The 22,832-nt window shown below is 36.4% G+C and overlaps 1 protein-coding gene across 5 annotated transcripts in view; it reads left to right on the top strand.

The window, feature by feature from the left end:
* The window catches only part of KLHL13 (kelch like family member 13), a 283,984-nt gene extending 261,560 nt beyond the window's left edge, over positions 1–22,424 (top strand). For all 5 annotated transcript variants that reach the window (XM_074323707.1, XM_074323708.1, XM_074323706.1 and 2 more), the window contains 2 exons: positions 5,168–5,281; positions 20,829–22,424. In XM_074323707.1, the coding sequence (XP_074179808.1) occupies positions 5,168–5,281; positions 20,829–21,316 (602 nt within the window). In that variant the 3' untranslated portion in view covers positions 21,317–22,424. The remainder of the gene's footprint in view (positions 1–5,167; positions 5,282–20,828) is intronic.
* The last annotated feature ends 408 nt before the right edge of the window (positions 22,425–22,832 follow it).

The raw sequence follows: 22,832 nt of genomic DNA, 5'->3' as shown, positions 1-22,832 counted from the left end.
AGTAGGGGTCAGCAAAATTCTGTAAAGAGCCAGAAAGTAAATATTTTCAGTTATGAAGATCTCTTCATAACTAAGCAAAACAACTATAGAAAACTTATTTTAAAAATGGGTGAGGCTGTGTTCTAATAAAGCTTTATATGAACACTGAAATTTGAAATGCATCTAATTTTCTTATGTCACAAAATATTCTTTGATCCCCCCCAACTCTTTAAAAATGTAAAAACCATTCATATTTTTTATCTTGAGTGCCATACAGAAGATTGCATACTGGATTTGACTTCCTAACTATAGTTTGCCTGACTCTTGTTCTAGATTTTCCCAGTTACCTCATTACAGTGCCCACCGCTCATAGACAATAATGGAACCACTGCTTTGTGGGTGCAACTCCTTGCCTTGCATCACCCCTTGTCCCCTGCCACTATCAAAATTATTGGCACTATTCTTGTAAATATTGAAAACAGAAATAAGGGCATGAATACCAGGTGTGACAATTAAGTTCACAACCCCATCCTAGAAAAAATGCTACATGCCTCATTGCTAAATATCATTATAGTCACCTTCGAAGTACTCCCCTTGGGAAGCTATGCACCAATGCCAGCACCTAGTCCACCCTTCAAAGCAATTTTGGAACTCTTTTTCTGGAATGGCCATCAGAGCTGTCATCATATTACACTTGATGTCCTGAATGTCATCAAAATGTCTTTCTGTCAATATTTCCTTTATCTTCAGGTAAAGAAAGAAGTCATTGGGGGCCAGATCAGGTGAGTAGGGAGGGTATTCCAATACAGTTACTTTTTTATTGGCTAAAATCTCCCTCATGGACAGTGCCGTGTGAGCTGGTGCATTGTCGTGATGCAAGAGCCATGAATTGTTGGTGAAAAGTTCAGGTGGTCTAACTTTTTCACGCAGCCTTTTTCAGCACTTCCAAATAGTAAACTTGGTTAATTGTTTGTCCAGTTGGTATAAATTCATAATGAATAATCCCTCTGATATAAAAAAAAGTTAGCAACATCATTTTGACTCTTGATTTGGACTGACAGAACTTTTTTGGCTGTGGACCATTGTGCACTTTGACACTTTGTTTCAGGGTCCAATTGATACACCTATGTTTCATCACCAGTGATAACATGGCCCAAAACGTCGTCTTGCCTCTCCAAAAGGTCTTGGCAAACTATGCCCCTCCTTTGCTTTTGTTCATCAGTGAGTTCCTTCGGGACCATTTTTGCACACACCTTTCTCATGCCAAGATTTTCAGTTAAGATTTTTCCAACTGATTCTCTATTGATGTTTACTTGGTCTGCTATGCTTCTCATAGTCAGCCAACAATTTTGATGCATGTTTTGATGAATTTTTGCAATGTTTTTGTCAGTTCTGCTGGTTATTGGCTGTCCTGACCTCTTTTCATCAGTGGCGTGTTCTCTCCCCTCAGAAAAACATTTAATCCATTTGTACACTGCCATTTTCTTCATGGCATTATCCTCATAAATGTGGACTAACATGTCCCTGATTTCACTTCCACTCTTGCCAAGTTTAACAAGAAACTTAATGTTTGTTCGTTGCTCTAATTCAAGCTCAGACATTCTCGTGATGGCACACAAAAACACACAGCAACAATAATGAACGTCACTCAGCAAGACACCGCCACACGTTGACACAAACACAGCTGTGAGACTCTGATACCAAGGTTATGAAACCTTACTGAGGTGTTTGTACAGTGTTGCCAATGTAAGCACACAGTGGCAAGTTCATGAACGTAATTGTCAGACATTGTATATACATTTTTAGTTAGCTATATTCTACTTTAAAGCTAAATGATACTGATTTTACTAATGACAGCAATTCTGCATGAAGAAAATAGAGATTAAATGATGGGAAGAGCTAATGCACATGGATTATTTAGGTGGAAGAATATAAATTTACAAATGATGAACTATAGTTTAGTTATTATGTTATTGGTGGTTAATAACCATCTTATACTTAGGGGCTTCGTATAAGATATATATGTATAGATGTAGATGTATAATACATGTATAGGTGTATATATAGATGGATTCTTATAACCTCTATTAGGAAAAAATGCAATTAACTCAGTGACAGAAGAACATCATTGTCTTTCTACATAGGAAAACTTTAAAATCATAAAGATATTTCAACGTCTAGCTTCACTATAAAAAGAATAAGAGGAAGCTAATAGAAAGTGGATTAGAACCGATTGTATAAGACATAAGGAAAGACTGTTGCACTCTAGAAATTTCAAAGTTCAAAGCCGAGTTCTTAAGAATCACATAGAAATAAAGTAAAACCTGTCTTTGACATCAAATACATGGAAAAGAAGAAGTTGCTAGTCTTTTAAAACCCCTTTACTGATAAGGTGTGTGATTATACTACCTTTTTATCAGTGAAAACCCCTACCATTAATTTCTTTGCTGATGCCAAGTACCAATCAATATACTAGATTCTCTACAAGCTTAGAGAGAGAGATAATAAAGTACATTCAGTAGGAGTTTGTTTGTCAAATATGTGAAAATTCGTGTTAAAGGCAAATGGAAATGCACATTAAAGAAGACATCCAGTGACCGCAAATACTAAAAAACAATATTGGAGTATGTGGCAGTTTTAGCTTGTTGTTAATTGTTGGAAAATGTTCCCCTTATTTGGGGGAAAGATTTTGCTGAATCTTGCTACTTGATGGAAGAGTTTAGAAGAAACAAAGTTAGTAGGGGTCCAAGCCTGAACTAATGAACAAAACTAACAAGAGTGTAAATCAAAATGAAAGTAGTAAAAGCCTTTGAAATAAGACTGAAAGCTCAAATCCATATAATTAGAAAAGGGAGTCAATAAAAGCAAATGAAGTGGTATAATATAGGTGTTGTTAGAATACTTCACATAGTGAATTTGATGAAGAAGTGAAATTATTAAATACGAGGTATGACAATGAACTTCGAGGACTTGCTGCAATGGTGCTGCTAACCTTTTTGTATAAAAGAGGGATTATTCATTTTGAATTTGTACTAGCTGGACAAACAGTTAACCAAGTTTGATGTTTGGAAGTGCTGAGTTGCTGAATGAAAAAGTTAGACTACCTGAACTTTTCACCAACAATTTATGGCTTTTGCATCACAACAATGCACCAGCTCACAAGGCACTGTCTGTGAGGGAGATTTTAGCCAGTAAAGAAATAACTGTATTGGAGCAACCTCCCTACTCACCTGATCTGTCTTCCAATGACTCCTTTCTTTACCTGAAGATAGAGGAAATATTGAAAGGAAGACATTTTGATGACATTCAGGACATCAAGTGTAACATGATAATAGCTCTGATGTCCATTCCAGAAAAAGAGTTCCAAAATTGCTTTGAAGCATGAACTAGGTGCTGGCATTGGTGCATAGCTTCCCAAGGGGAGTATTTCCAAGGTTACCGTAGTGATTCAGCAATGAGCTATGCAGCACTTTTTCCAGGATGAGTTTGTGAACATAATTGTCCAACCTTGTACAGTAGAAAATCTGTTTACTTTTGTCTGTTCTCATGTTAATTTTTTTAATTAAAGTTTATTGGGGTGACCATTGTTAATAAAGTTATATAGATTTCAGGTGTACAACTTTGTAATATATCATCTATATTCTGTAATACATCATCTCACATTGTATGTTCACCACCCAGAGTCAGTTCTCCTTCCATCACCATATATTTGATCCCCTGTACCCTTATCTACCACCCTCTTTCCCCCTTACCCACTGGTAACCACTAAACTATTGTCTGTGTCTATGAGTTTTTGTTTCTCATTTGTTTGTCTTGTTCTTTTGTTGTTTTCAGTTTTATATTCCACCTATCAGTGAAATCATATGGTTCTCAACATTTTCTGTCTGACTTATTTCGCTTAGCATAATAATCTCAAGATCCATCCATGTTGTCACAAATGTTACTACTTCATCTTTTCTTATGGCAGAATAGTATTCCATTGGATATATATACCACAACTTCTTTATCCGTTTTTAATAGGAAACTCTGTTGAACGGATGATTCATCAGTCAGAATTGTGTTTGGCTGCAGGTAACAAAACCTTATTCCCGTGGATTGATCAAATCGCCATACCCAGTAGTCTTCTTCCATTTCTTTGCCTAGAAGTATATTATGGTCAACTCCAGCTTCAAGGGAATCTGCTAATTTCAATTTTATTTTGTTTGGCACAGCACTTACCTGAGCAGAGTTGTGGTTCTGTTAGTAAGCAAAAAAGCAGGATTGGGAGAAACAAGAAATTGGGTTGGCATCTGGCAGTGTCTGCAATAAATTTTATAAATTTTTCAAGTTGATCTAAACTTCGTGCTTTTAACCAGAGTTCTCATAACAGTCTTATATCTGTCTGCATTTTTAAAAAGGCTCACAGTCTGGACAGTTATGGTTATATTATTGAGGTTGTAATAAATTGATAGTTAAATAAGTTGATGTCACTTCTCCAAAGAATTTTGTTAAAGATGATAAATTACTGAGAGCAGTACCCCTAATAAAAATCTTAACTTCATATTATGCTGCTAATCATCTCAAATTAAGAGAAGTACTGGCTGCAACAATGTTGGGTATGTATAGACTATTGGCTTTAATGTATACATGTAGAAAAATTATTGTTAGTGTCCTGTTTGTAGTCTGGGTATGAAATAAAGCAATATGCATTAGAACATACACAAGCGGTGTGCATACTTTCATTTTCAACTTAAAATTTTGCTTCACATTTAGTAACCTTTTTTCTTATATAATGTATCAATATGAAAGGCTAAAATTGAAATGTTTTTCTTCCTTGTGATTTTTTCATCTTTTCTTCCCACATTTTTGGAGTAAAAAGTGGGAGAAAGGTCAAATTATAAAGGTGTAATAAGATACAAGAAGAAAAGAAATCCTAGTGATTTCTGCACTGGCAAAAATGTGTTGCATAATTGCATTAGGTATCTAGTCCAATGTAGCATGCATTAAAGGTTCAGATTACTATAATCTCAATAATTAATATTAGACCCCAGAAAATGTCCCATATCTACAATAGCTATGCTTCAGTTATTTGCATATTACTACTGTTCTACTTAAAAGGAAAAATAATTAATTGCTAAATTTGAAATTATGAATCATTTTCTTTTCTACTCTTTCTTTTTTTTCTATTCTTTCTTTCTTTTAACAACAGCTACTGTAGAATGTTACAATCCAAGAACAAATGAATGGACCTATGTAGCCAAAATGAGTGAGCCCCACTATGGCCATGCTGGAACTGTGTATGGAGGAGTAATGTATATTTCAGGTAAACAATTATGATGTCAATGCAATTAATATAATACATAAACTTTTAACTATGTGACTATCTTTCTATATAGTGTTGATAAAAATAATCCATAAAATAGATAATCAAAATATAATTTATGATGATTTTAGAAGATGTATTGTGTGTATACATTTATATATGAGTATTTTGGTAATCTATAATTTCATAAGACTAGCAGCAAACTAATCCTACTCAATATACATAACTTAGAAGAAATGTGAAATTGTTCAGTTTCGATTATGGCATATGAATGGCGGCATGAGGTGAGCCTCTTGAAATCTCCCCTGGAATTTGCAAAAAACTGAAGAACTATAATTCTGCAAAGGACTCCCTGCATAGCAGGAAAGCAAGACTAATAAGTACCCAACTGAAATCATCTAAAGGTGGGCAAATTGGGCGAGTAGAAGAGGGAAGTGGGAAGAGGAAAATGCAGAGATGCGGCTGCGCGGGTGCAGGACACAGACCAGAGCTCAGACATCCGAGCTCACTGCACTCCGGCACTACTGCAGTAGCAGGAGAGGGAAGAACTCGGGCTGCTAGCTCTCTGTTTATGGCCCACAGTCCCGTCTGAGGGATCAGCATATAAAATAGCTGAAGCAAACACTCTCAGCAGAGACCTTGGAGCGAAGACTGAGGGAAGAAGGTGAAAACGGCGGTTTAAGCCCTCACTGCCTAGCAGAGGATGGAAGGCTTAGACACTGAGCCTAGCCGCCCCCTCCCCAACTCCCAATGCTAGAAGCAGAACAGTAGCAGAGCCAGGCCAAAAGAACAGAATATTTGGAGTTCTGAGAACTGTGGCCCACAGCCACAGACTCACAGTCCAACTTCTTCCGGCAAAGGGGAGGGAGCCTTGGGTAAAGGACCAGCTGTGGTGGTGGTCACCGCCATTGCTCTGGGCCACCTCTCACAACCCACCCCACCCCTGTCTGAGCCTACCTAGGGGGATATCTGGAGGAGGAAACAGAGCAGCTGAAACACACAGGCTCTGACTCGGGAGTAGGAAAAGATTTGGATCTTCAGACGCTCTCCAAATCCCCCCACAGAGGTGATGCCATATGATAGAGGCGAACTGTTCACAGAGGAAAAGCCCACCTTCCAGGGATCCCCCATTGTGTAAAAAGCTGGAACAGTGCAGAGAAAATATAACACTACAGTGTGAGAGAGAATAAAAGGCTGCAGTCAGAGAGAAAATAAACATTCTACCAATACCACTAGAAAACAAAAGAAATACCTCTTTCTATCAACCTGTTGCAGAACCCACTCCGTAGATGCCTGGAAAGAAAATAATTATTCATTAATTGTCATGAATGACCAAGGTAACAAGACAGCTTAGAAAGAAAATGAAAATTTTCCAGACATGGAAATGTGTGACTTCAATGACAGAGAATTCAAGATTGCAGTTCGGAAAACACTCAACGAGATGCAAGAAAACACATACATCCAGGTTAATGAACTCAGAAACACAATCAAAGAACAAAATAAACATTTCCCCAAAGAGATTGAAATTTAAAAAAAGAACCAAAGAATTTCTGGAGATGAAGAACTCAATAAAAGAAATGAAAAATGAAATAGCCAGCTTAGGTAGTAGAGTGGACGAGATGGAGGAGAGAATCAGCGACATCGAATACAGAATTCTGAAAATGACACAGATGGAAGAAGAGAGAGACTTGAGAGTTAAAAGAAATGGGAAAACTCTACAAGAACTTTCTGACTCCATCAGAAAGCGAAATATAAGAATAATGGGCATACCAGAAGGAGAATAAAAGGGAGAAGGGAGCAGAAAGTATATTAAAACAAATAGTCTACGAGAACTTTCATAAATGTGGAAAGAACTGGATCCTCAAATCCAAGAAGCAAATAGAATACCTAATTACCTCAATCCCAACAGGTCTTCTCCAAGGCACATTGTAATGAAATTGTCAAAAATTAACAACAAAGAAAGAATCCTCAAGGCAGCCAGGAAAAATAAAATGATAACCTACAAAGCAAAGCCCATTGGATTGTCATCAGATTTTTCAGCAGAAACTCTACAAATCAAGAGGAAATGGACTCAAATATTTAAACTATTGAAAGAGAAAAATTATGAGTCAAGAATAATATATCCAGCAAAGATATCCTTTAGAAATGAAGGAGGAAAAATGACCTTTCCAGACATACAAAAGCTGAGGAAATTTTCTAATACACGACCTGCATTACAGGAAATACTGAAGTGAGCTGTGCGACCACCATAAATTGGGATAATATTTGACAACAAAAACATAAAACAGGGGGTGTAAGTGCCTGAATCGGAATATGGGAATGGAGAAGGTAAGCATTCTGAAGAAAATGGAATACTCTAAATGTGAAACTGGCTTTTACATACACTTAATGGTAACCGCTCAACAAACACCCAGAACTGAAATACATAACATAATAAAAGAAGAAACACAGGGGGAAATCATAGAATACCACCACACTGAAATAATAGACAGCAACAAAAAGGGAAAGAAACAATGGAGACACAGACTTACCAGAAAACCAGATAGAATGATAGGAAATCCTCACATATCAATAATCACCCTAAATGTAAATGGACTGAACTCACCAATAAAAAGGCACAGTCTAGCAGATTCAATGAAAAAACTAACCCGACCATACGTTGCCTGTAAGAGACACATCTCAGCTACAAGGACAAATACAGACTCAAAGTGAAAGGGTGGAAATTGACAGTCCAGGCAAATAGTATCCAAAGAAAAGAGGTGTAGCTATACTGATATCAGATAAAACAGACTGCAGAATAAAAAAAGGTAACAAGAGACAATGATGAAAATTTCATAATGATAATGAGGACTATAAAACAAGAGGACATAACAGTCATCAATATTTATGCCCCCAATTAGGGACACCAAAATATACCAAGTAACTACTAACAGAACTAAACAGAGAAATTGACCAAAGCACAATTATAGGAGGGGACCTAAATACATCATTGACAGCTATGGATAGATCATCCAAACAGAAAATAAATAAATATCAGCCCTAAATGACACATTAGATGAAATGGACATAATTGAGATTTATAGAGCGCTTTATCTTAGAACATCAAACTACACATTGTTTTCTAGTGTACATGGAACACTCTCAAGGATAGCGCATATATTGGGACATATAACTAGCCTCAGCAAATTTAAGAAGATTGAAATCATACCAAGCGTTTTCTCTGATCACAAGTCTTTGAAATTGGATATCTACTGCAAAAAGAAAGAAGAAAAAAACACAAATATGTGGAGATTAAATAACATAATTTTAAAGAACGACTGGGTCAAAGAAGAAATAAGAGATCAAGAGATATATAGAAACAAATGAGAATGAAAATACATCCTACCAAAATTTCTGGGATGCGGCAAAAGTAGTTTTAAGAGGGAAATTTATATCATTACAGGCCTATCTCAAGAAACAAGAAAAATCCCAGATAAATAACCTCACATTACACCTTAAAGAACTAGAAAAAGAAGAACAAATGAAACCCAAGGTCAGCAGAAGAAAGGAAATAATAAAAATCAGAGCAAAACTAAATGAAATAGAGAACAAAAAGGCAATAGAAAAAAATAATGTGACAAAGCTGGTTCTTTGAATAGATTAATAAAATTGACAAACCCGTGGCTAGACTTGGGAAGATAAAAGAGAAAAGACTCAAATAAACAAAATCAGAAGTGAAAAACGGAATGTTACCACGGATGCCACAAATACAAAGGATCATCCAAGAATACTATGAAGGATTATATGCCACAAAATTCAGTAACCTAGAAGAAGTGGACAAGTTATTAGAAACATATAGCCTTCCAAGTCTGAACCATGGAGAACTGGAAAAACTAAACAGACCGATTACCAGTAATGAAATTGAATCAGTCGTCCAAAACCTTCCCAAAATTAAAAGTCCGGGACCAGATGGCTTCACTAGTGAATTCTCCCAAACCTTCAAAGAGGATCTAATACCAATCCTGCACAAACTCTTCCAAAAAATTGAAGAAGAGGCAGTACTCCCTAACTCATTTTATGAGGCCAATAGTACCCTGATACCAAAACCTGATAAGAATAAGACAAAAAAAGAAAATTACAGACCAATAGCTCTGATGAATACAGAAGCCATAATCCTAGAGATAATTCTAGCAAATCGAATACAACAATGCATTAAAAAGATTATTCATCACAACCAAGTGGGGTTCATCCCCGGGGCACAAGAAAGGTTCAACATATGCAAATCGATCAAGGTGATACTCCACATAAACAAAATAAAGGACAAAAATCATGATTATATCAATAGATGCAGAAAAAACATCTGACAAGAAACAGAATCCATTTATGATTAAAACAATAAAAAAGATGTAGAAGGAAAATACCTTAACATCATAAAGGCCTTATGTGACAAACCCTCAGCTAATCCCATAATTAACGGTGAAAAACTGAAGCCCTTTGCTCTATGTTCAGGAACACGACAGGGCTGTCCCCTATCACCTCTGCTTTTCAACATAGTTTTGGAAGTCCACGCCAGAGCAATCAGGCAAGAGAAAGAAATAAAAGGTAACCAAACTGGGAATGAAGAAGTTAAATTGTCACTTTTTGCAGATGACATAATGGTATGTATCGAAAACCCTAACAACTCCACCAAAAACTTATTAGAAACAATAAACAAATACAGCAAAGTTGCCAGCTACAAAATCAATGTACAAAATTCCATTGCATTCCTATATACTAACAATGAAATCTCAGAAAAAGAAATAAGAAATAATCCTGTTGCAATTGCAACAAAAGGAATAAAATACCTAGGAATAACTGTAATCAAGTATGTTAAAGACCTATATACTGAAAACTAGAAGACATTTTTTAATAGAAATTGAAGAAGACACAAAAATAGAAAGATATTCCATGTTTATGGATTGGAAGAATTTACATAGTTAAAATGGCCATGTTACCCAAAGCAATATACAGATATAATTCAATCCCCATGAAAATCCCAATGACATTCTTTAAAAAAATAGAACAAAAACCCATCAGATTTGTATGGAACCACAAAAGATTCTGAATAGCCAAAGCAATCCTAATAAAACAGAACAATGATGGAGGTATCACACTCCCTGACTTCAGCTTGTACTACAGGACAACAGCAATCAAAACAGTGTGGTTTTGGCAGAAAAACAGACACACAGACCCATGGAAAAGAATTGAGAACCCAGAAGTAATCCCACCTAAATATGGACAAATATTTTTTGACAAACAAGTCAAAAACATACAATGGAGGAAAGACAGCCTCTTCAATAAATGGTGCTGGGAGAATTGAAAAGCCACGTGCAAATGAATGAAACTGGACCTTCTATCTGTCACCATGTACAAAAATTAACTCAAAATGGATGAAAGACCTAAACATAAGACCTGAAACAATAAACTGCCTAGAAGAAAACATAGTTACTAAAGTTATGGCCTTTGGGTTCAAAGAGCTTTTTATGAATTTGACTCCAATGGCAAGGGAAGTAAAAGCTAAAATAAATGAATGGGACACTATCAAACTTAAAAGCTTCTGAACAGCAAAAGAAACCATGAACAAAATAATGAGGCAACCAACCTAATGGGACATTTTTGCAAACAACGCCTCCAATAAGGGGTTAATATCCAAAATATATAAGGAACACATACAACTCAACAACAACAAAACAAACAATCCAATGAAAAAATAATCAGAGGACCAGAGGAGACATTTCTCCAAAGAGGACATACAAATGGCCAACAGACATATGAAAAATGCTCAACATCACTAGTCATTAGAGAAATGCACATAAAAACCACAATGAGATATCACCTCACCCCAGTCAGAATGGCTATCATCAACAAGACAAATAGTAACAAGTGTTTGAGAGGCTGTGGAGAAAAAGGGACAGTCATGCACTGTTAGTGGGACTACAGATCTGTGCAGCAACTATGGAAGGCAGTGTGGAGGTTCCTCAAAAGATTAAGAATGGAATTACCATATGACCCAGCAATCCCTCTCCTGGGTATCTACCCAAAAAATCTGAAAACATTTATCCATAAAGACATGTGTGCTCCAATGTTCATTGCAGCTTTATGAACGGTGATCAAGACATGGAAACAACCAAAGTGTCCTTCGATAAATGAATGGATAAAAATGTTGTGGTATATATACACAATGGAATACTATTTTGCCATAAGAAAAGATCAAGTAGTACCATTTGGGACAACATTGATGGATCTTGAGATTATAATGCTAAGCGAAATAAGACAGACAGAAAATGTCGAAAACCATAAGATGTCACTGATATGTGGTATATAAAGCTGAAAACAACAAAAGAACAAGACAAACAAATGAAGAAATTAAAACTCATAGACATAGACAATAGGTTAGTGAGTACCAGAGGGTAAGGATGGTGGGGGTTTGTAGCTGAGGGTAAACGGGGTCAAATGTATGATGATGGAAGGAGAACTGACTCTGGGTGGTGAACACACAATGTGATATATAGATGATGTAATACAGAATTGTACACCTGACATCTATGTGACTTTACTAAGAATTGTCACCTCAATCAGTTCTCTAACTTGCCTTTCCATGCTCATGCTCAATTCTCTAATAAACTCTGTACTCTTATAATCACCATTCATATTCTTTTAGCAACCCTTAATTCATTTTTATTTACAATGTAGCTAATATCTTTGAGGAAATATGTCATTATTAACATATAGGTTCTATTGTGCATAAACTTGCTTTTCGTATACTCATACATATAATACAGAACAATATTCATTCTCTTATTTAGTGCAACTTATATTTCCCTGTTCCTTAGCATTATAATGAGATTCTATCATGGTGTCATTGTGTAAATAATTCTGTGCTGTTATCCTATATTTTGGCCACATGCACATATATTTTTCTAATAAAGTCTGAAAGGACTATAGTTTGCTCCCAGTGTCCCAATAATAACTTTCATTCTCAAATTTTTGGTGTTTAAATCGTCCTTCTGTTGAATTTAGAAAGGAGTCCTATTTTAGTGTAATGTTTACCTCTGTTATCGATATTTCCCTTTGTTAAGTAGTTTCTTATCATTCGGGCCTGACACAGTCTACCTCTGACAGTGTGTTCCCCTTTTGAAGGCCTGCCTGTGCCAGGACAGCAGTTACATGATTAGAGAACAAAGGCATTAAGGTGACATTTGTGGTCTGAATCTCTGAACATTGCCTTATTAAATCTGTAATCAAGAAGGATCAGTGAAAAGCCTGTAGTATGTGATTGTCAGGTTTCTGGTGTTAAATTTATGAGCAACTATGGGATGTCTTATATTGAAAGAGCCATCCTGAATATCATATGCTTCAGTAGTCAATGATTTATACTGTCTACTTATTTTCTGTGTGTAGATGCTATGTCGTTATAATGAGAGCTCCAAATCCTCTGGGGGAGGGGGAAGATGACATCTGAATTGTTAGTGGTGATTTAGCATAACTAGCACATATTGTACAAGTGACCTTCACAATCAAGAGTAGGATAGGAAGCATAGCTGATTTTCAAATCAAAGAACACTGTTTTGTTTCTGGGAATTCTGTAAAGCACAGGAAAAAATATAAAAAAGCAGACAAAAAAACAGTGATTTTCATCTGGCCACCAGATAGTAGAGCTTTGAATGACACCGTTGAAAATTAGTTTAGTTCTCTCCTTAATCTGCAGAACATGTAGTCTGATTCTTTTAATGTAGAGACCAATTTATTTGTGTTCTAAAAATACACTTTGTAGATGATATAGACACAATAGATCAACAACCGATTGCTGCACATATAAAATTCCATATATATTCAGCATTTTAATTCTTTAGCTTTTTAAATATCCATGCTGATAGAAGATATTGCCCACCCTTACCTCATCCACTCAAAACTCTACAAAAAGAAACAATTCTGAATACTCTTATAAGCTTGAATATTTGCATGACACTTTCAACTTTTCCAAAGTATTTTGATTTATTTCAACTCATAGTCATAGTCACAGTTCTAATGAAATAACTAGAGTAGATATTCTTCTTCAGCAAGTGAGGAAATGGGCATCTAGAATTTAAAGTGCCCTAGCCCTGTGCTCAGCACCTAGAGGGTACCTGCTAAAAAGCAGTGGCAGTGAATGATGTTTTGTAGTTGGGATTTACGGAAGACCCAACTCAAAAAGTGACCAAAATATATATTTTCATTCAGTTAAGCCTATTAAATCCCATGGGTCTCTGAGAAAGTCATTGCAATAATATAAACGATATATATATATATATATATATATATATATAAAATTTATTGGGGGGACAATTGTTAGTAAAATTACATAGATTTCAAGTGTACAATTCTGTATTATATCATCTATAAATCCCATTGTGTGTTCACCACCCAGATTCAGTTCTCCTTCCATCACCATATATTTGATCCCCCTTACCCTCATCTCCCACCCCCCAGCCCCCTTACCCTCTGGTAACCACTAAACTATTGTCTGTGTCTATGAGTTTCTGTTTCACATTTGTTTGTCTTGTTCTTTTGTTGTTTTTGGTTTATATACCACATATCAGTGAAATCATATGGTTCTCTGCTTTATCTGTCTGACTTATTTCGCTCAGCATTACACTCTCAAGATCCATCCATGTTGTAACAAATGTTGCTATATCATCTTTTCTTACCGCTGAATAGTATTCCACAGTGTACATACACTACAACTTCTTTATCCATTCATCTATCGAAGGACATTTTGGTTGTACCCATGTTTTGGCCACTGTAAACAAAGCTGCAATGGACATTGGAGCACACGTGCCTTTATGATAAGCGTTTTCAGGTTTTTTGGGTAGATACCCAGGAGAGGGATTGCTGAGTCATATGGAAATTCTATTTGTAATTCTTTGAGGAACCTCCACACTGCCTTCCATAACGGCTGCACCAGTCTGCATTCCCACCAACAGTGTATGAGGGTTCCTTTTTCTCCACAGCCTCTCCAACATTTGTTACTATTTGTCTTGTTGATGATAGCCATTCTAACTGGGGTGAGGTGATATCTCATTGTGGTTTTGATTTGCATTTCTCTGATGATTAGTGATGTTGAGCATTTTGTCATATGTCTATTTGCCATTTGTATGTCCTCTTTGGAGAAATGTCTCTTCAGGTCCTCTGCCCATTTTTCAATTGGATTGTTTGTTTTTACGTTGTTGAGTTTCATGAGTTCCTTGTATATTGTGGATATTAGCCCCTTATCGGAGACACTGTTTAAAAAAATCTTCTCCCATTCAGTTTGTTGCCTCTTTATTTTGTCGATGGTTTCTTTTGCTGTGCAGAAGCTTTTAAGTTTCATATAGTCCCATTCATTTATTTTAGCTTTTACTTCCATTGCCTTTCGAGTCAAATTCATAAAATGCTCTTTGAACTCAAGGTCCATAAGATTAGTACCTATGTTTTCTTCCATGCAGTTTATTGTGTCAGGTCTATGCTTAAGTCTTTGATCCATTTGGAATTAATTTTGGTACATGGTGACAGATAGCACTCCAGTTTTATTCTTTTGCACGTGGCTATCCAATTCTCCCAGCACCATTTATTGAAGAGGCTGTCTTTGCTCCATTGTATGTTTTTAGCTTCTTTGTCAAAAATTATCTGTCCATATTTATGTGGTTTTATTTCTGGGTTCTCAATTCTATTCCATTGGTCTATGTGTCTGTTTTTCTGCCAATACCATGCTGTTTTGATTATTGTAGCCCTGTAGTACAAGCTAAAGTCAGGAAGTGTGATACCTCCATTATTGTTCTTTTTTCTTAAGATTGCTTTGGCTATTCGGGGTCTTTTGTGGTTCCAAACAAATCTGATGATTTTGTGTTCTATTTCTTTAAAAAATGCCATTGGGATTTTGATGGGGATTGCATTAAATCTGTATATTGCTTTGGGTAATATGGCATTTTAACTATGTTGATTCTTCCAATCCATGAGCACGGAAAGTCTTTCCATTTCTTTGTGTCTTCTTCAATTTCTTTGAAAAGTGTCTTATAGTTTTCAGCATATAGGTCTTTCACATCCTTGGTTAAGTTTATTCCTAGGTATTTTATTCTTTTTGCTGCAATTGCAAAAGGAATTGTTTTTTTTTTTGTATTTCTTTTCCTGAGATTTCATTGTTAGTATATAGGAATGCAGTGGACTTTTGTACATTGATTTTGTAGCCAGGAACTCTACTATATACTTTGATTGTTTCTAATAGCTTTTTGGTGGAGTATTTAGGGTTTTCTATATATAGCATCATGTCATCTGCAAAGAGGTGATAATTTAAATTCTTCATTCCCAATTTGGATGCCTTTTATTTCTTTCTCTTGCCTGATTGCTCTGGCAAGGACTTCCAACACTATGTTGAAAAGCGGAGGTGATAGGGGACAGCCCTGTTGTGTTCCTGAATGTAGAGCAAAAGGCTTCAGGTTTTCACCATTATTTAGGAGATTAGCTGAGGGCCTGTTTTATATGGCTTTATTATGTTAAGGTATTTTCCTTCTATACCTATTTTATTAAGTGTTTTAATCATAAATTGATGTTGTATCTTCTCAAATGCTTTTTCTGCATCAATTGATATAATCATATGATTTTTGTCCTTTATTTTGTTTATGTGATGTAACACTTTGATACATTTGCAGATGGTGAACCATCCTTTTGCCCCGGGGTAGAACCCCACTTGGTCGTGATGAATAATCTTTTTAATGCATTGTTGTATTCAATTTGCTAGAATTTTGTTTAGGATTTTTGCACCTGTATTCATCAGAGATATTGGTCTGCACTTTTCTTTTTTTGTGCTGTCCTTACCAGGTTCTGGTATCAGGGTAATGTTGGCCTCATAAAATGAGTTAGGGAGTACTGTCTCTTCTTCAATTTTTTAGAAGAGTTTGAGCATGATTGGTAATAGATCCTCTTTGAAGGTTTGGTAGAATTCACTAGTGAAGCCATCTGGTTCCGGACTTCTGCTTTTGGGAAGGTTTTGGATGACTGATTCAATTTCGTTACTGGTGAACGATCAGTCTGTTTAGATTTTCCAGTTCTTCATGGTTCAGCCTTGGCTGGCTATATGTTTCTAATAACTTGTCCATTTCTTCTAGGTTATTGAATTTGGTAGCATATAGTCCTTCATATTATTCTTGGATGATCCTTTGTACTTCTGTGTTGTCCGTGATAACTTCCCCTTTTTCATTTCTGATTTTGTTAATTAGTGTCTTCTCTCTTTTTATCTTAGTGAGTCTAGCCAAGGGTTTGTCAATTTTGTTAATCTTTTCAAAGAACCAGCTCTTTGTCACATTAATTTTTTCTATTGTCTTTTTGTTCTATATTTCATTTAGTTCTGCTCTGAGTATTGTTATTTCCTTTCTTCTGCTGACCTTGGTTTCACTTGTTCTTCTTTTTCTAGTTCTTTAAGGTGTAACATGAGGGTATTTATTTGGGATTTTTCTTGTTTCTTGAGATGGACCTGTAATGATATAAATTTCCCTCTTAAAAGTGCTTTTGCTGCATCCCAAAAATTTTGGTAGGATGTCTTTTCATTGTCATTTTTTTTCTATGTATCTTTTGATCTCTCCTCTAATTTCTTCTTTGACCCAGTCGTTCTTTAAAAGTATGTTGTTTCTCCTTCTATCGCCATATATTTGAACCCCCTTACCCTCGTCTCCAACCCCCCACCCCCTTACCCTCTGGTAACCACTAAACTATTGTCTCCATCTGACTCTGGGTGGTGAACACACAATGGGATTTATAGATGATGTAACACAGAATGGTACACCTGAAGTCTGTGTAATTTTACTAACAATTGTCACCGCAATCAATTGAAAAAATAAATTAAAAAAGTGTATGATAGAAAAATTAAAATTCATTGTAATACTAAAAAAAAAAAAAAGAAAAAAAAGTATGTTGTTTAATCTCCATGTATTTACATTTTTTCCTCCATTCTTTTTGCTGTTGATATCCATTTTCCAAGTCTTGTGAACAGAGAATATGCTTGGTATGATTTCAATCTTCTTAAATTTGCTGAGGCTGATTTTATGTCCCAATATATGGCCTATCCTTGAGAATGTTCCATGTACACTAGAAAAGACTATATAGTCTGATGTTTTAGGATGAAGTGCTCTATATATGTCAGTTATATCCATTTCATCTAATGTGTCATTTAAGGCTGCTATTTCGTTGTTTATTTTCTGTTTGGATGATCTATCCATAGCTGTCAATGATGTATTTCAGTCCCCTAGTATTATTGTGTTTTGGTCAATTTCTCCCTTTAGTTCTTTTAGTAGTTGCCTGGTATATTTCGGTGCTCCCTGATTGGTGGCATTAATATTGATGACTGCTATGTCTTCTTGTTGTATAGTCCCCTTCACCATTATGAAATGTCCATCTTTGTCTCTTGTTATCTTTTTCACCCTGACGTCTATTTCATCTGATATCATTATGGCTACACCTGATTTTCTCTGGGTACCAGTTGCTTGGAGTGTCAATTTCCACCCTTTCACTTTGAGTCTTTGTTTGTCCTTGTAACTGAGATGTGTCTCTTAGAGACAGCATATGGTTGGGTTTAGTTTTTTGATCCAATCTGCTACTCTGTGCCTTTTTATTGGTGAGTTCAGTCCATTTACATTTAGGGTGATTATTGATATGTGAGGACTTCCTGTCATTCTATCTTTAGTTTTCTGGTAAGGCTGTGTCTCCATTGTTTCTTTGCCTTTTTGTTGTTGTCTATTATTTCTGTGTGGTGGTATTCTATGATATTTCCCTCTCTTTCTTCTTTTATTACAGTATGTATGTCAGTTGTGGATTTGTTTTTGCGTGGTTACCCGTAAGTTTATGTAAAAGAAAGTTTGGTATTTAGAGTATTCCGTTTTCTTCAGCACGCTTACTTTCTCCATTCCTGTATTCCAGTTCAGGCCTTTACTCTCCCCCTTTTTACGTTTTGGTTGCCACAAATTGTACCTGTTGATGGTGGTCGAATACCCTCCTTTAGTATTTCCTGTAGTGCAGGTTGTGTATTAGAAAATTTCCTCAGCTTCTGTATGCCTGGAAAGGTTTTTATTCCTACTTCATATCTAAATGATATCTTTGCTGGATATATTATTCTTGGCTCATAATTTATTTCTTTCAATAGTTTGAATATTTGTTTCCACTCCCTCCTGGCTTGTAGAGTTTCTGCTGAAAAATCGGATGATAATCTAATGGGCTTTCCTTTGTAAGTTACCATCTTGTTTTCCCGGGCTGCCTTGAGGATTCTTTCTTTGTCGTTGATTTTAGACAGCTTCAATACAATGTGCCTTGGAGAAAGCCTGCTGGGATTGAGGTAGTTAGGTGTTCTATTTGCTTCTTGGTTTCGAGGATCCAGTTCTGTCTACCAGTTTGGGAAGTTCTCATCAACAATTTGTTTGAATATATTCTCTGTTCCCTTATCTCTTTCTTCTCCTTCTGGTATGCCCATTATTCTTTTTTTTTTTTTTTTCAATTTTATTTTATTAAATTTATTGGGGTGATAATTGTTAGTAAAATTACATAGATTTCAGGTGTACAATTCTGTATTACATCATCTATAAATCCCATTGTGTGTTCATCACCCAGAGTCAGTTCTCCTTCCATCACCATATATTCGATCTCCCTTACCCTCTTCTCCCAGATATGTGGTATATAAACCAAAAACAAGAAAAGAACAAGACAAACAAATGAGAAACAGAAACTTATAGACACAGATAATAGTTTAGTGGTTGCCCATTATTCTTATATTGCTCTTTCTGATGGCGTCAGAAAGTTCTTGTAGAGTTCTTTCATTTCTTTTAAGTCTCAAGTGTGTTTCTTCTTCCATCTGTGTCATTTCCAGGTTTCTATCTTTGATGTCACTGATTCTGTCCTCCATCTGGTGAACTCTAGTACCTAAGCTGGTTATTTCATTCTTAATTTCTTCTATTGTGTTCTTAATCTCCAGAAATTGTATTTGATTCTTTTTTAAAATTCAATGTCTTTCGTAAAATGCTCACGTTCTTCTTTGATTGTGTTTCTGAGTTAATTAAACTGCCTTTCTGTGTTTTCTTGCATCTCGTTGAGTTTTCTCAGAACTGGAATCTTGAATTCTCTGTCATTTAAGTCACATATATCCATATCTTTAAGATCTTTATCTGGAGACTTTTCACTTTCTTTCTGAGCTGTCTTGTTGCCTTGATTATTCATGGCAATTACTGATTTATTATTTCTCTTCCTAGACAACTACAGCAGTGGCTTCTGCAACTGATTGATAGGAAGAGGTCTTTCTTTTGTTTTTCAGTACTTGTTGGTAGAATGTTTTATTTTTTCTCCAACTGCAGCCTTTTTTTTTTTTCTCTCTCACACAATAGAGCTATGTTTTCTCTGCACTATTCCAGCTTCTCACACAATGGGGAATTCCCTGGGAGATGGGCTTCTCCTCTGTTTATAGTTCACCTGGTTCACAGGGCTCAGAGTCTGTGTGGGTATGTGGGGAGCTTTTGACCTTCCAAAGCTTTTCCTGCGCCACATTCAGAGCCCGTATTTTTCAGCAGTTCTGTTTACTCCTGCAGGGATCTGCCCAGATAGGTGGGTTGGGGCGGGGTGAGTTGTGAGAGGTGGCTCAGAGCAATGTGGGCAACCACCACCACAGCCAGTCCTGCTTCCACAGCTCCCTCCCTTTGCCAGAACTAGTTGGGCTTCGAGTCTTTGTCTGCGGTCTACATTTGTCAGAACAGCAAATAGTCTGTTCTTTTGATCTGACACTTCTACTCTTCCATTTCTAGCACCCGGCAGGTGGGGATGGGGCGAAATCTGGGAGGGTAAGGAGGGGTTGGCTAGTCTCACTGCCTAAAGCTTCCATTCCCTGCTTGGCAGTGAGGGCTTAAACCACTGTTTTCAGCCTTCTTCCCTCAGTCGTTTCTCCTTGATCTCTGACGTGAACGTTGGGTTAAGCCATGTTATCTGCTGCCTCCTCAGCCCTGTGGGCCATAAGTGGAGCCCTAGCTGTCAAAGTTCTTCCCTCTCCTGCAGCTGCAGTAGTTCCAGGATGCAGCAATCTCGGAGCACTAAGCTAGGTCTGCGTCCTGCACCAGTGCGGCTCTATCTCTGCACTTCTCCCTTCCTTCCTCCCCCGTTCGTGCTCTTCGCCCACCTGTAGGTGAATACAGTAGTGGGCCTCTTCGTCTTGCCTGTCTGCTGTGCAGGGAGTCTTTGTGGAGTTATTGTTTTTCTATTAGTTGTAAATTCCATGGGAGTTTTACAGAGGCTCACCTCACGCCGCCATTTTGATGACGTCCTCTATAAACTATATTTTTGTCCTTTAAGAAGATGAAAATGTTATTTTGTTTATTTTTAATCCAGGGAAATTATTTATAGAGAGTAGACATTTCTAATAATACTATTCATAAACTAAAATATCATAATTGTGGCTAGAAGTTAATTATCTGTGACAGAGAGCCTTTTACTTACTTTTGCATTTTTATGATGATCTGTTTAGCTCATGCCTATTATTTTCATTCTTTAGGAGGAATTACTCATGATACTTTCCAAAAGGAGCTCATGTGCTTTGACCCTGATACTGACAAATGGATCCAGAAGGCGCCGATGACCACTGTCAGAGGTCTGCATTGTATGTGTACAGTGGGAGAAAGGCTCTATGTCATTGGTGGCAATCACTTCAGAGGAACAAGTGATTATGATGATGTCCTAAGCTGTGAATACTACTCACCTATCCTTGACCAGTGGACCCCAATTGCTGCCATGTTAAGAGGGCAGAGTGATGTTGGGGTTGCTGTCTTTGAAAATAAAATCTACGTGGTTGGTGGGTATTCCTGGAATAATCGTTGTATGGTGGAGATAGTGCAGAAATATGATCCAGATAAAGATGAATGGCATAAGGTTTTTGATCTCCCCGAGTCCCTGGGTGGCATCCGAGCTTGCACACTCATGGTTTTTCCACCAGAAGAAACAACACCATCACCTTCTAGAGAGTCCCCTCTTTCTGCACCTTAAGATCACCCCTATAACTAAGATGCTGTAGTCCTATATTTGCAATGTTTCATGGATTCTCCTCTTTTGCCACTCCCTCTTAATTAGTGTATGTTAAGATTAGCCTTTAGTAATTGATACAGATATTGGAAAAAAGCAACATTGATATTATTTGTGCTGTGTGACCTAGAGTGTTAATAAGTGGTAACAAAACCATTCTGGAAATGTATCCCATAGAAGCTGATGTTTAACATACAAAAAAGAAAAAGAAAAATAGCCAACCAAGGTATTGTCTTTAAAATGTTTCTTCAGTACTTTTTTGGTACTGTGTACTGAGTATAAGGTATTTGTCATCTTACATTAGAAAGTCCAACCAAGTTGAAGGTGGATTATAGTAAATGTACAACTGTGCTAACTGAGCTTCAAAGTAAAAAGTATTCCTTTCATCTTCACAGTAATATGTCAAAAGGAGGCAGCCTGCTCCCACAGAAAACAATAGACAAAAGGTTGCTAACTCGCATGAGCTACATTACTCATTTCATAAAGTATTTTTGACATATCTGTCAACCCACCTGTCTGTGTGGGTGCATTGAAAACACATGAAGTTTCTTAGATGCACAGGAGAAATAATAACTAAAATTCACTGATATTAATTTTTTAAAAGCAGCATGACCCTGTATTTATAAACAAGGGTTTTAAAGTGTGTATACATACATAAACACACATACAAATATCAAATACAGAATTTTAAAAATTGAGTGGCATGTCAAATAAATGTAAAAAAAAATAAATTTATTCCAAAATGCAGCTTCATTTAAAATGGGAATTCAGTATGTACTGAATGCACATATGTGGAATCGTACTGAATTAAGTGGATAAGGGCTAGGAATTTTGAGCAGCTAAATGTGTCACTTGACCAAATTTTACCTTCCCGAAGTATAAACTACACCTTCTCCTTTGCTGTTGAGGTAACTTCCGTACTAAATGTCTTCTGTATACTCTCAGTTCATAAGGTTATTTAGCACAAAGTATAGCAGCTTCACCTGGCAAGCTGCTTTTGCCCAGTGAATTCTTTGCCCAGATAAAACTTCCATGTTTTATCTTTTTGTTCAATAAAAAGCATTTAATGCCATTTTGGTCTGAAGCATCCCATTACTGTCTAATTTGACTCCCTTTTATTAATATATTTGGGGGGGGGTGTTAGCAAAATTCAAGTGAGTAGAACCTAGAGCACTGAACAACTTGGATTTATTCATATTAATGACTCTCATTCAAGGAAAAAAAAGAATTTGACCAGATCTAACGTAATTGGTTAAAACTCATTGCTGGTTGGTTGTCTTTGAGGAATTTGTTCATGGAGAATGCTAATTGGCTCTTCTTCATTCCTACAGAAGAACTGCTAGACATTTCTAAACCATAAGGTCAGTTTTTCAGATCTTCAAGAATATCCGTCTTTCCTAATGAGAAAGGATTGTGTAAAATGACTTAAGATATTTGTTCTGGAGCTAGGATCACACACAAAAAAATGTTTTTGTAAAAT

Source organism: Rhinolophus sinicus, chromosome X (assembly GCF_036562045.2).
Source record: "Rhinolophus sinicus isolate RSC01 chromosome X, ASM3656204v1, whole genome shotgun sequence".
Classification (NCBI taxonomy): Eukaryota; Metazoa; Chordata; class Mammalia; order Chiroptera; family Rhinolophidae; genus Rhinolophus; species Rhinolophus sinicus.
The sequence above is the reverse complement of the archived record's forward strand: the minus strand, read 5'-3'. Positions and strand labels throughout refer to the sequence as shown.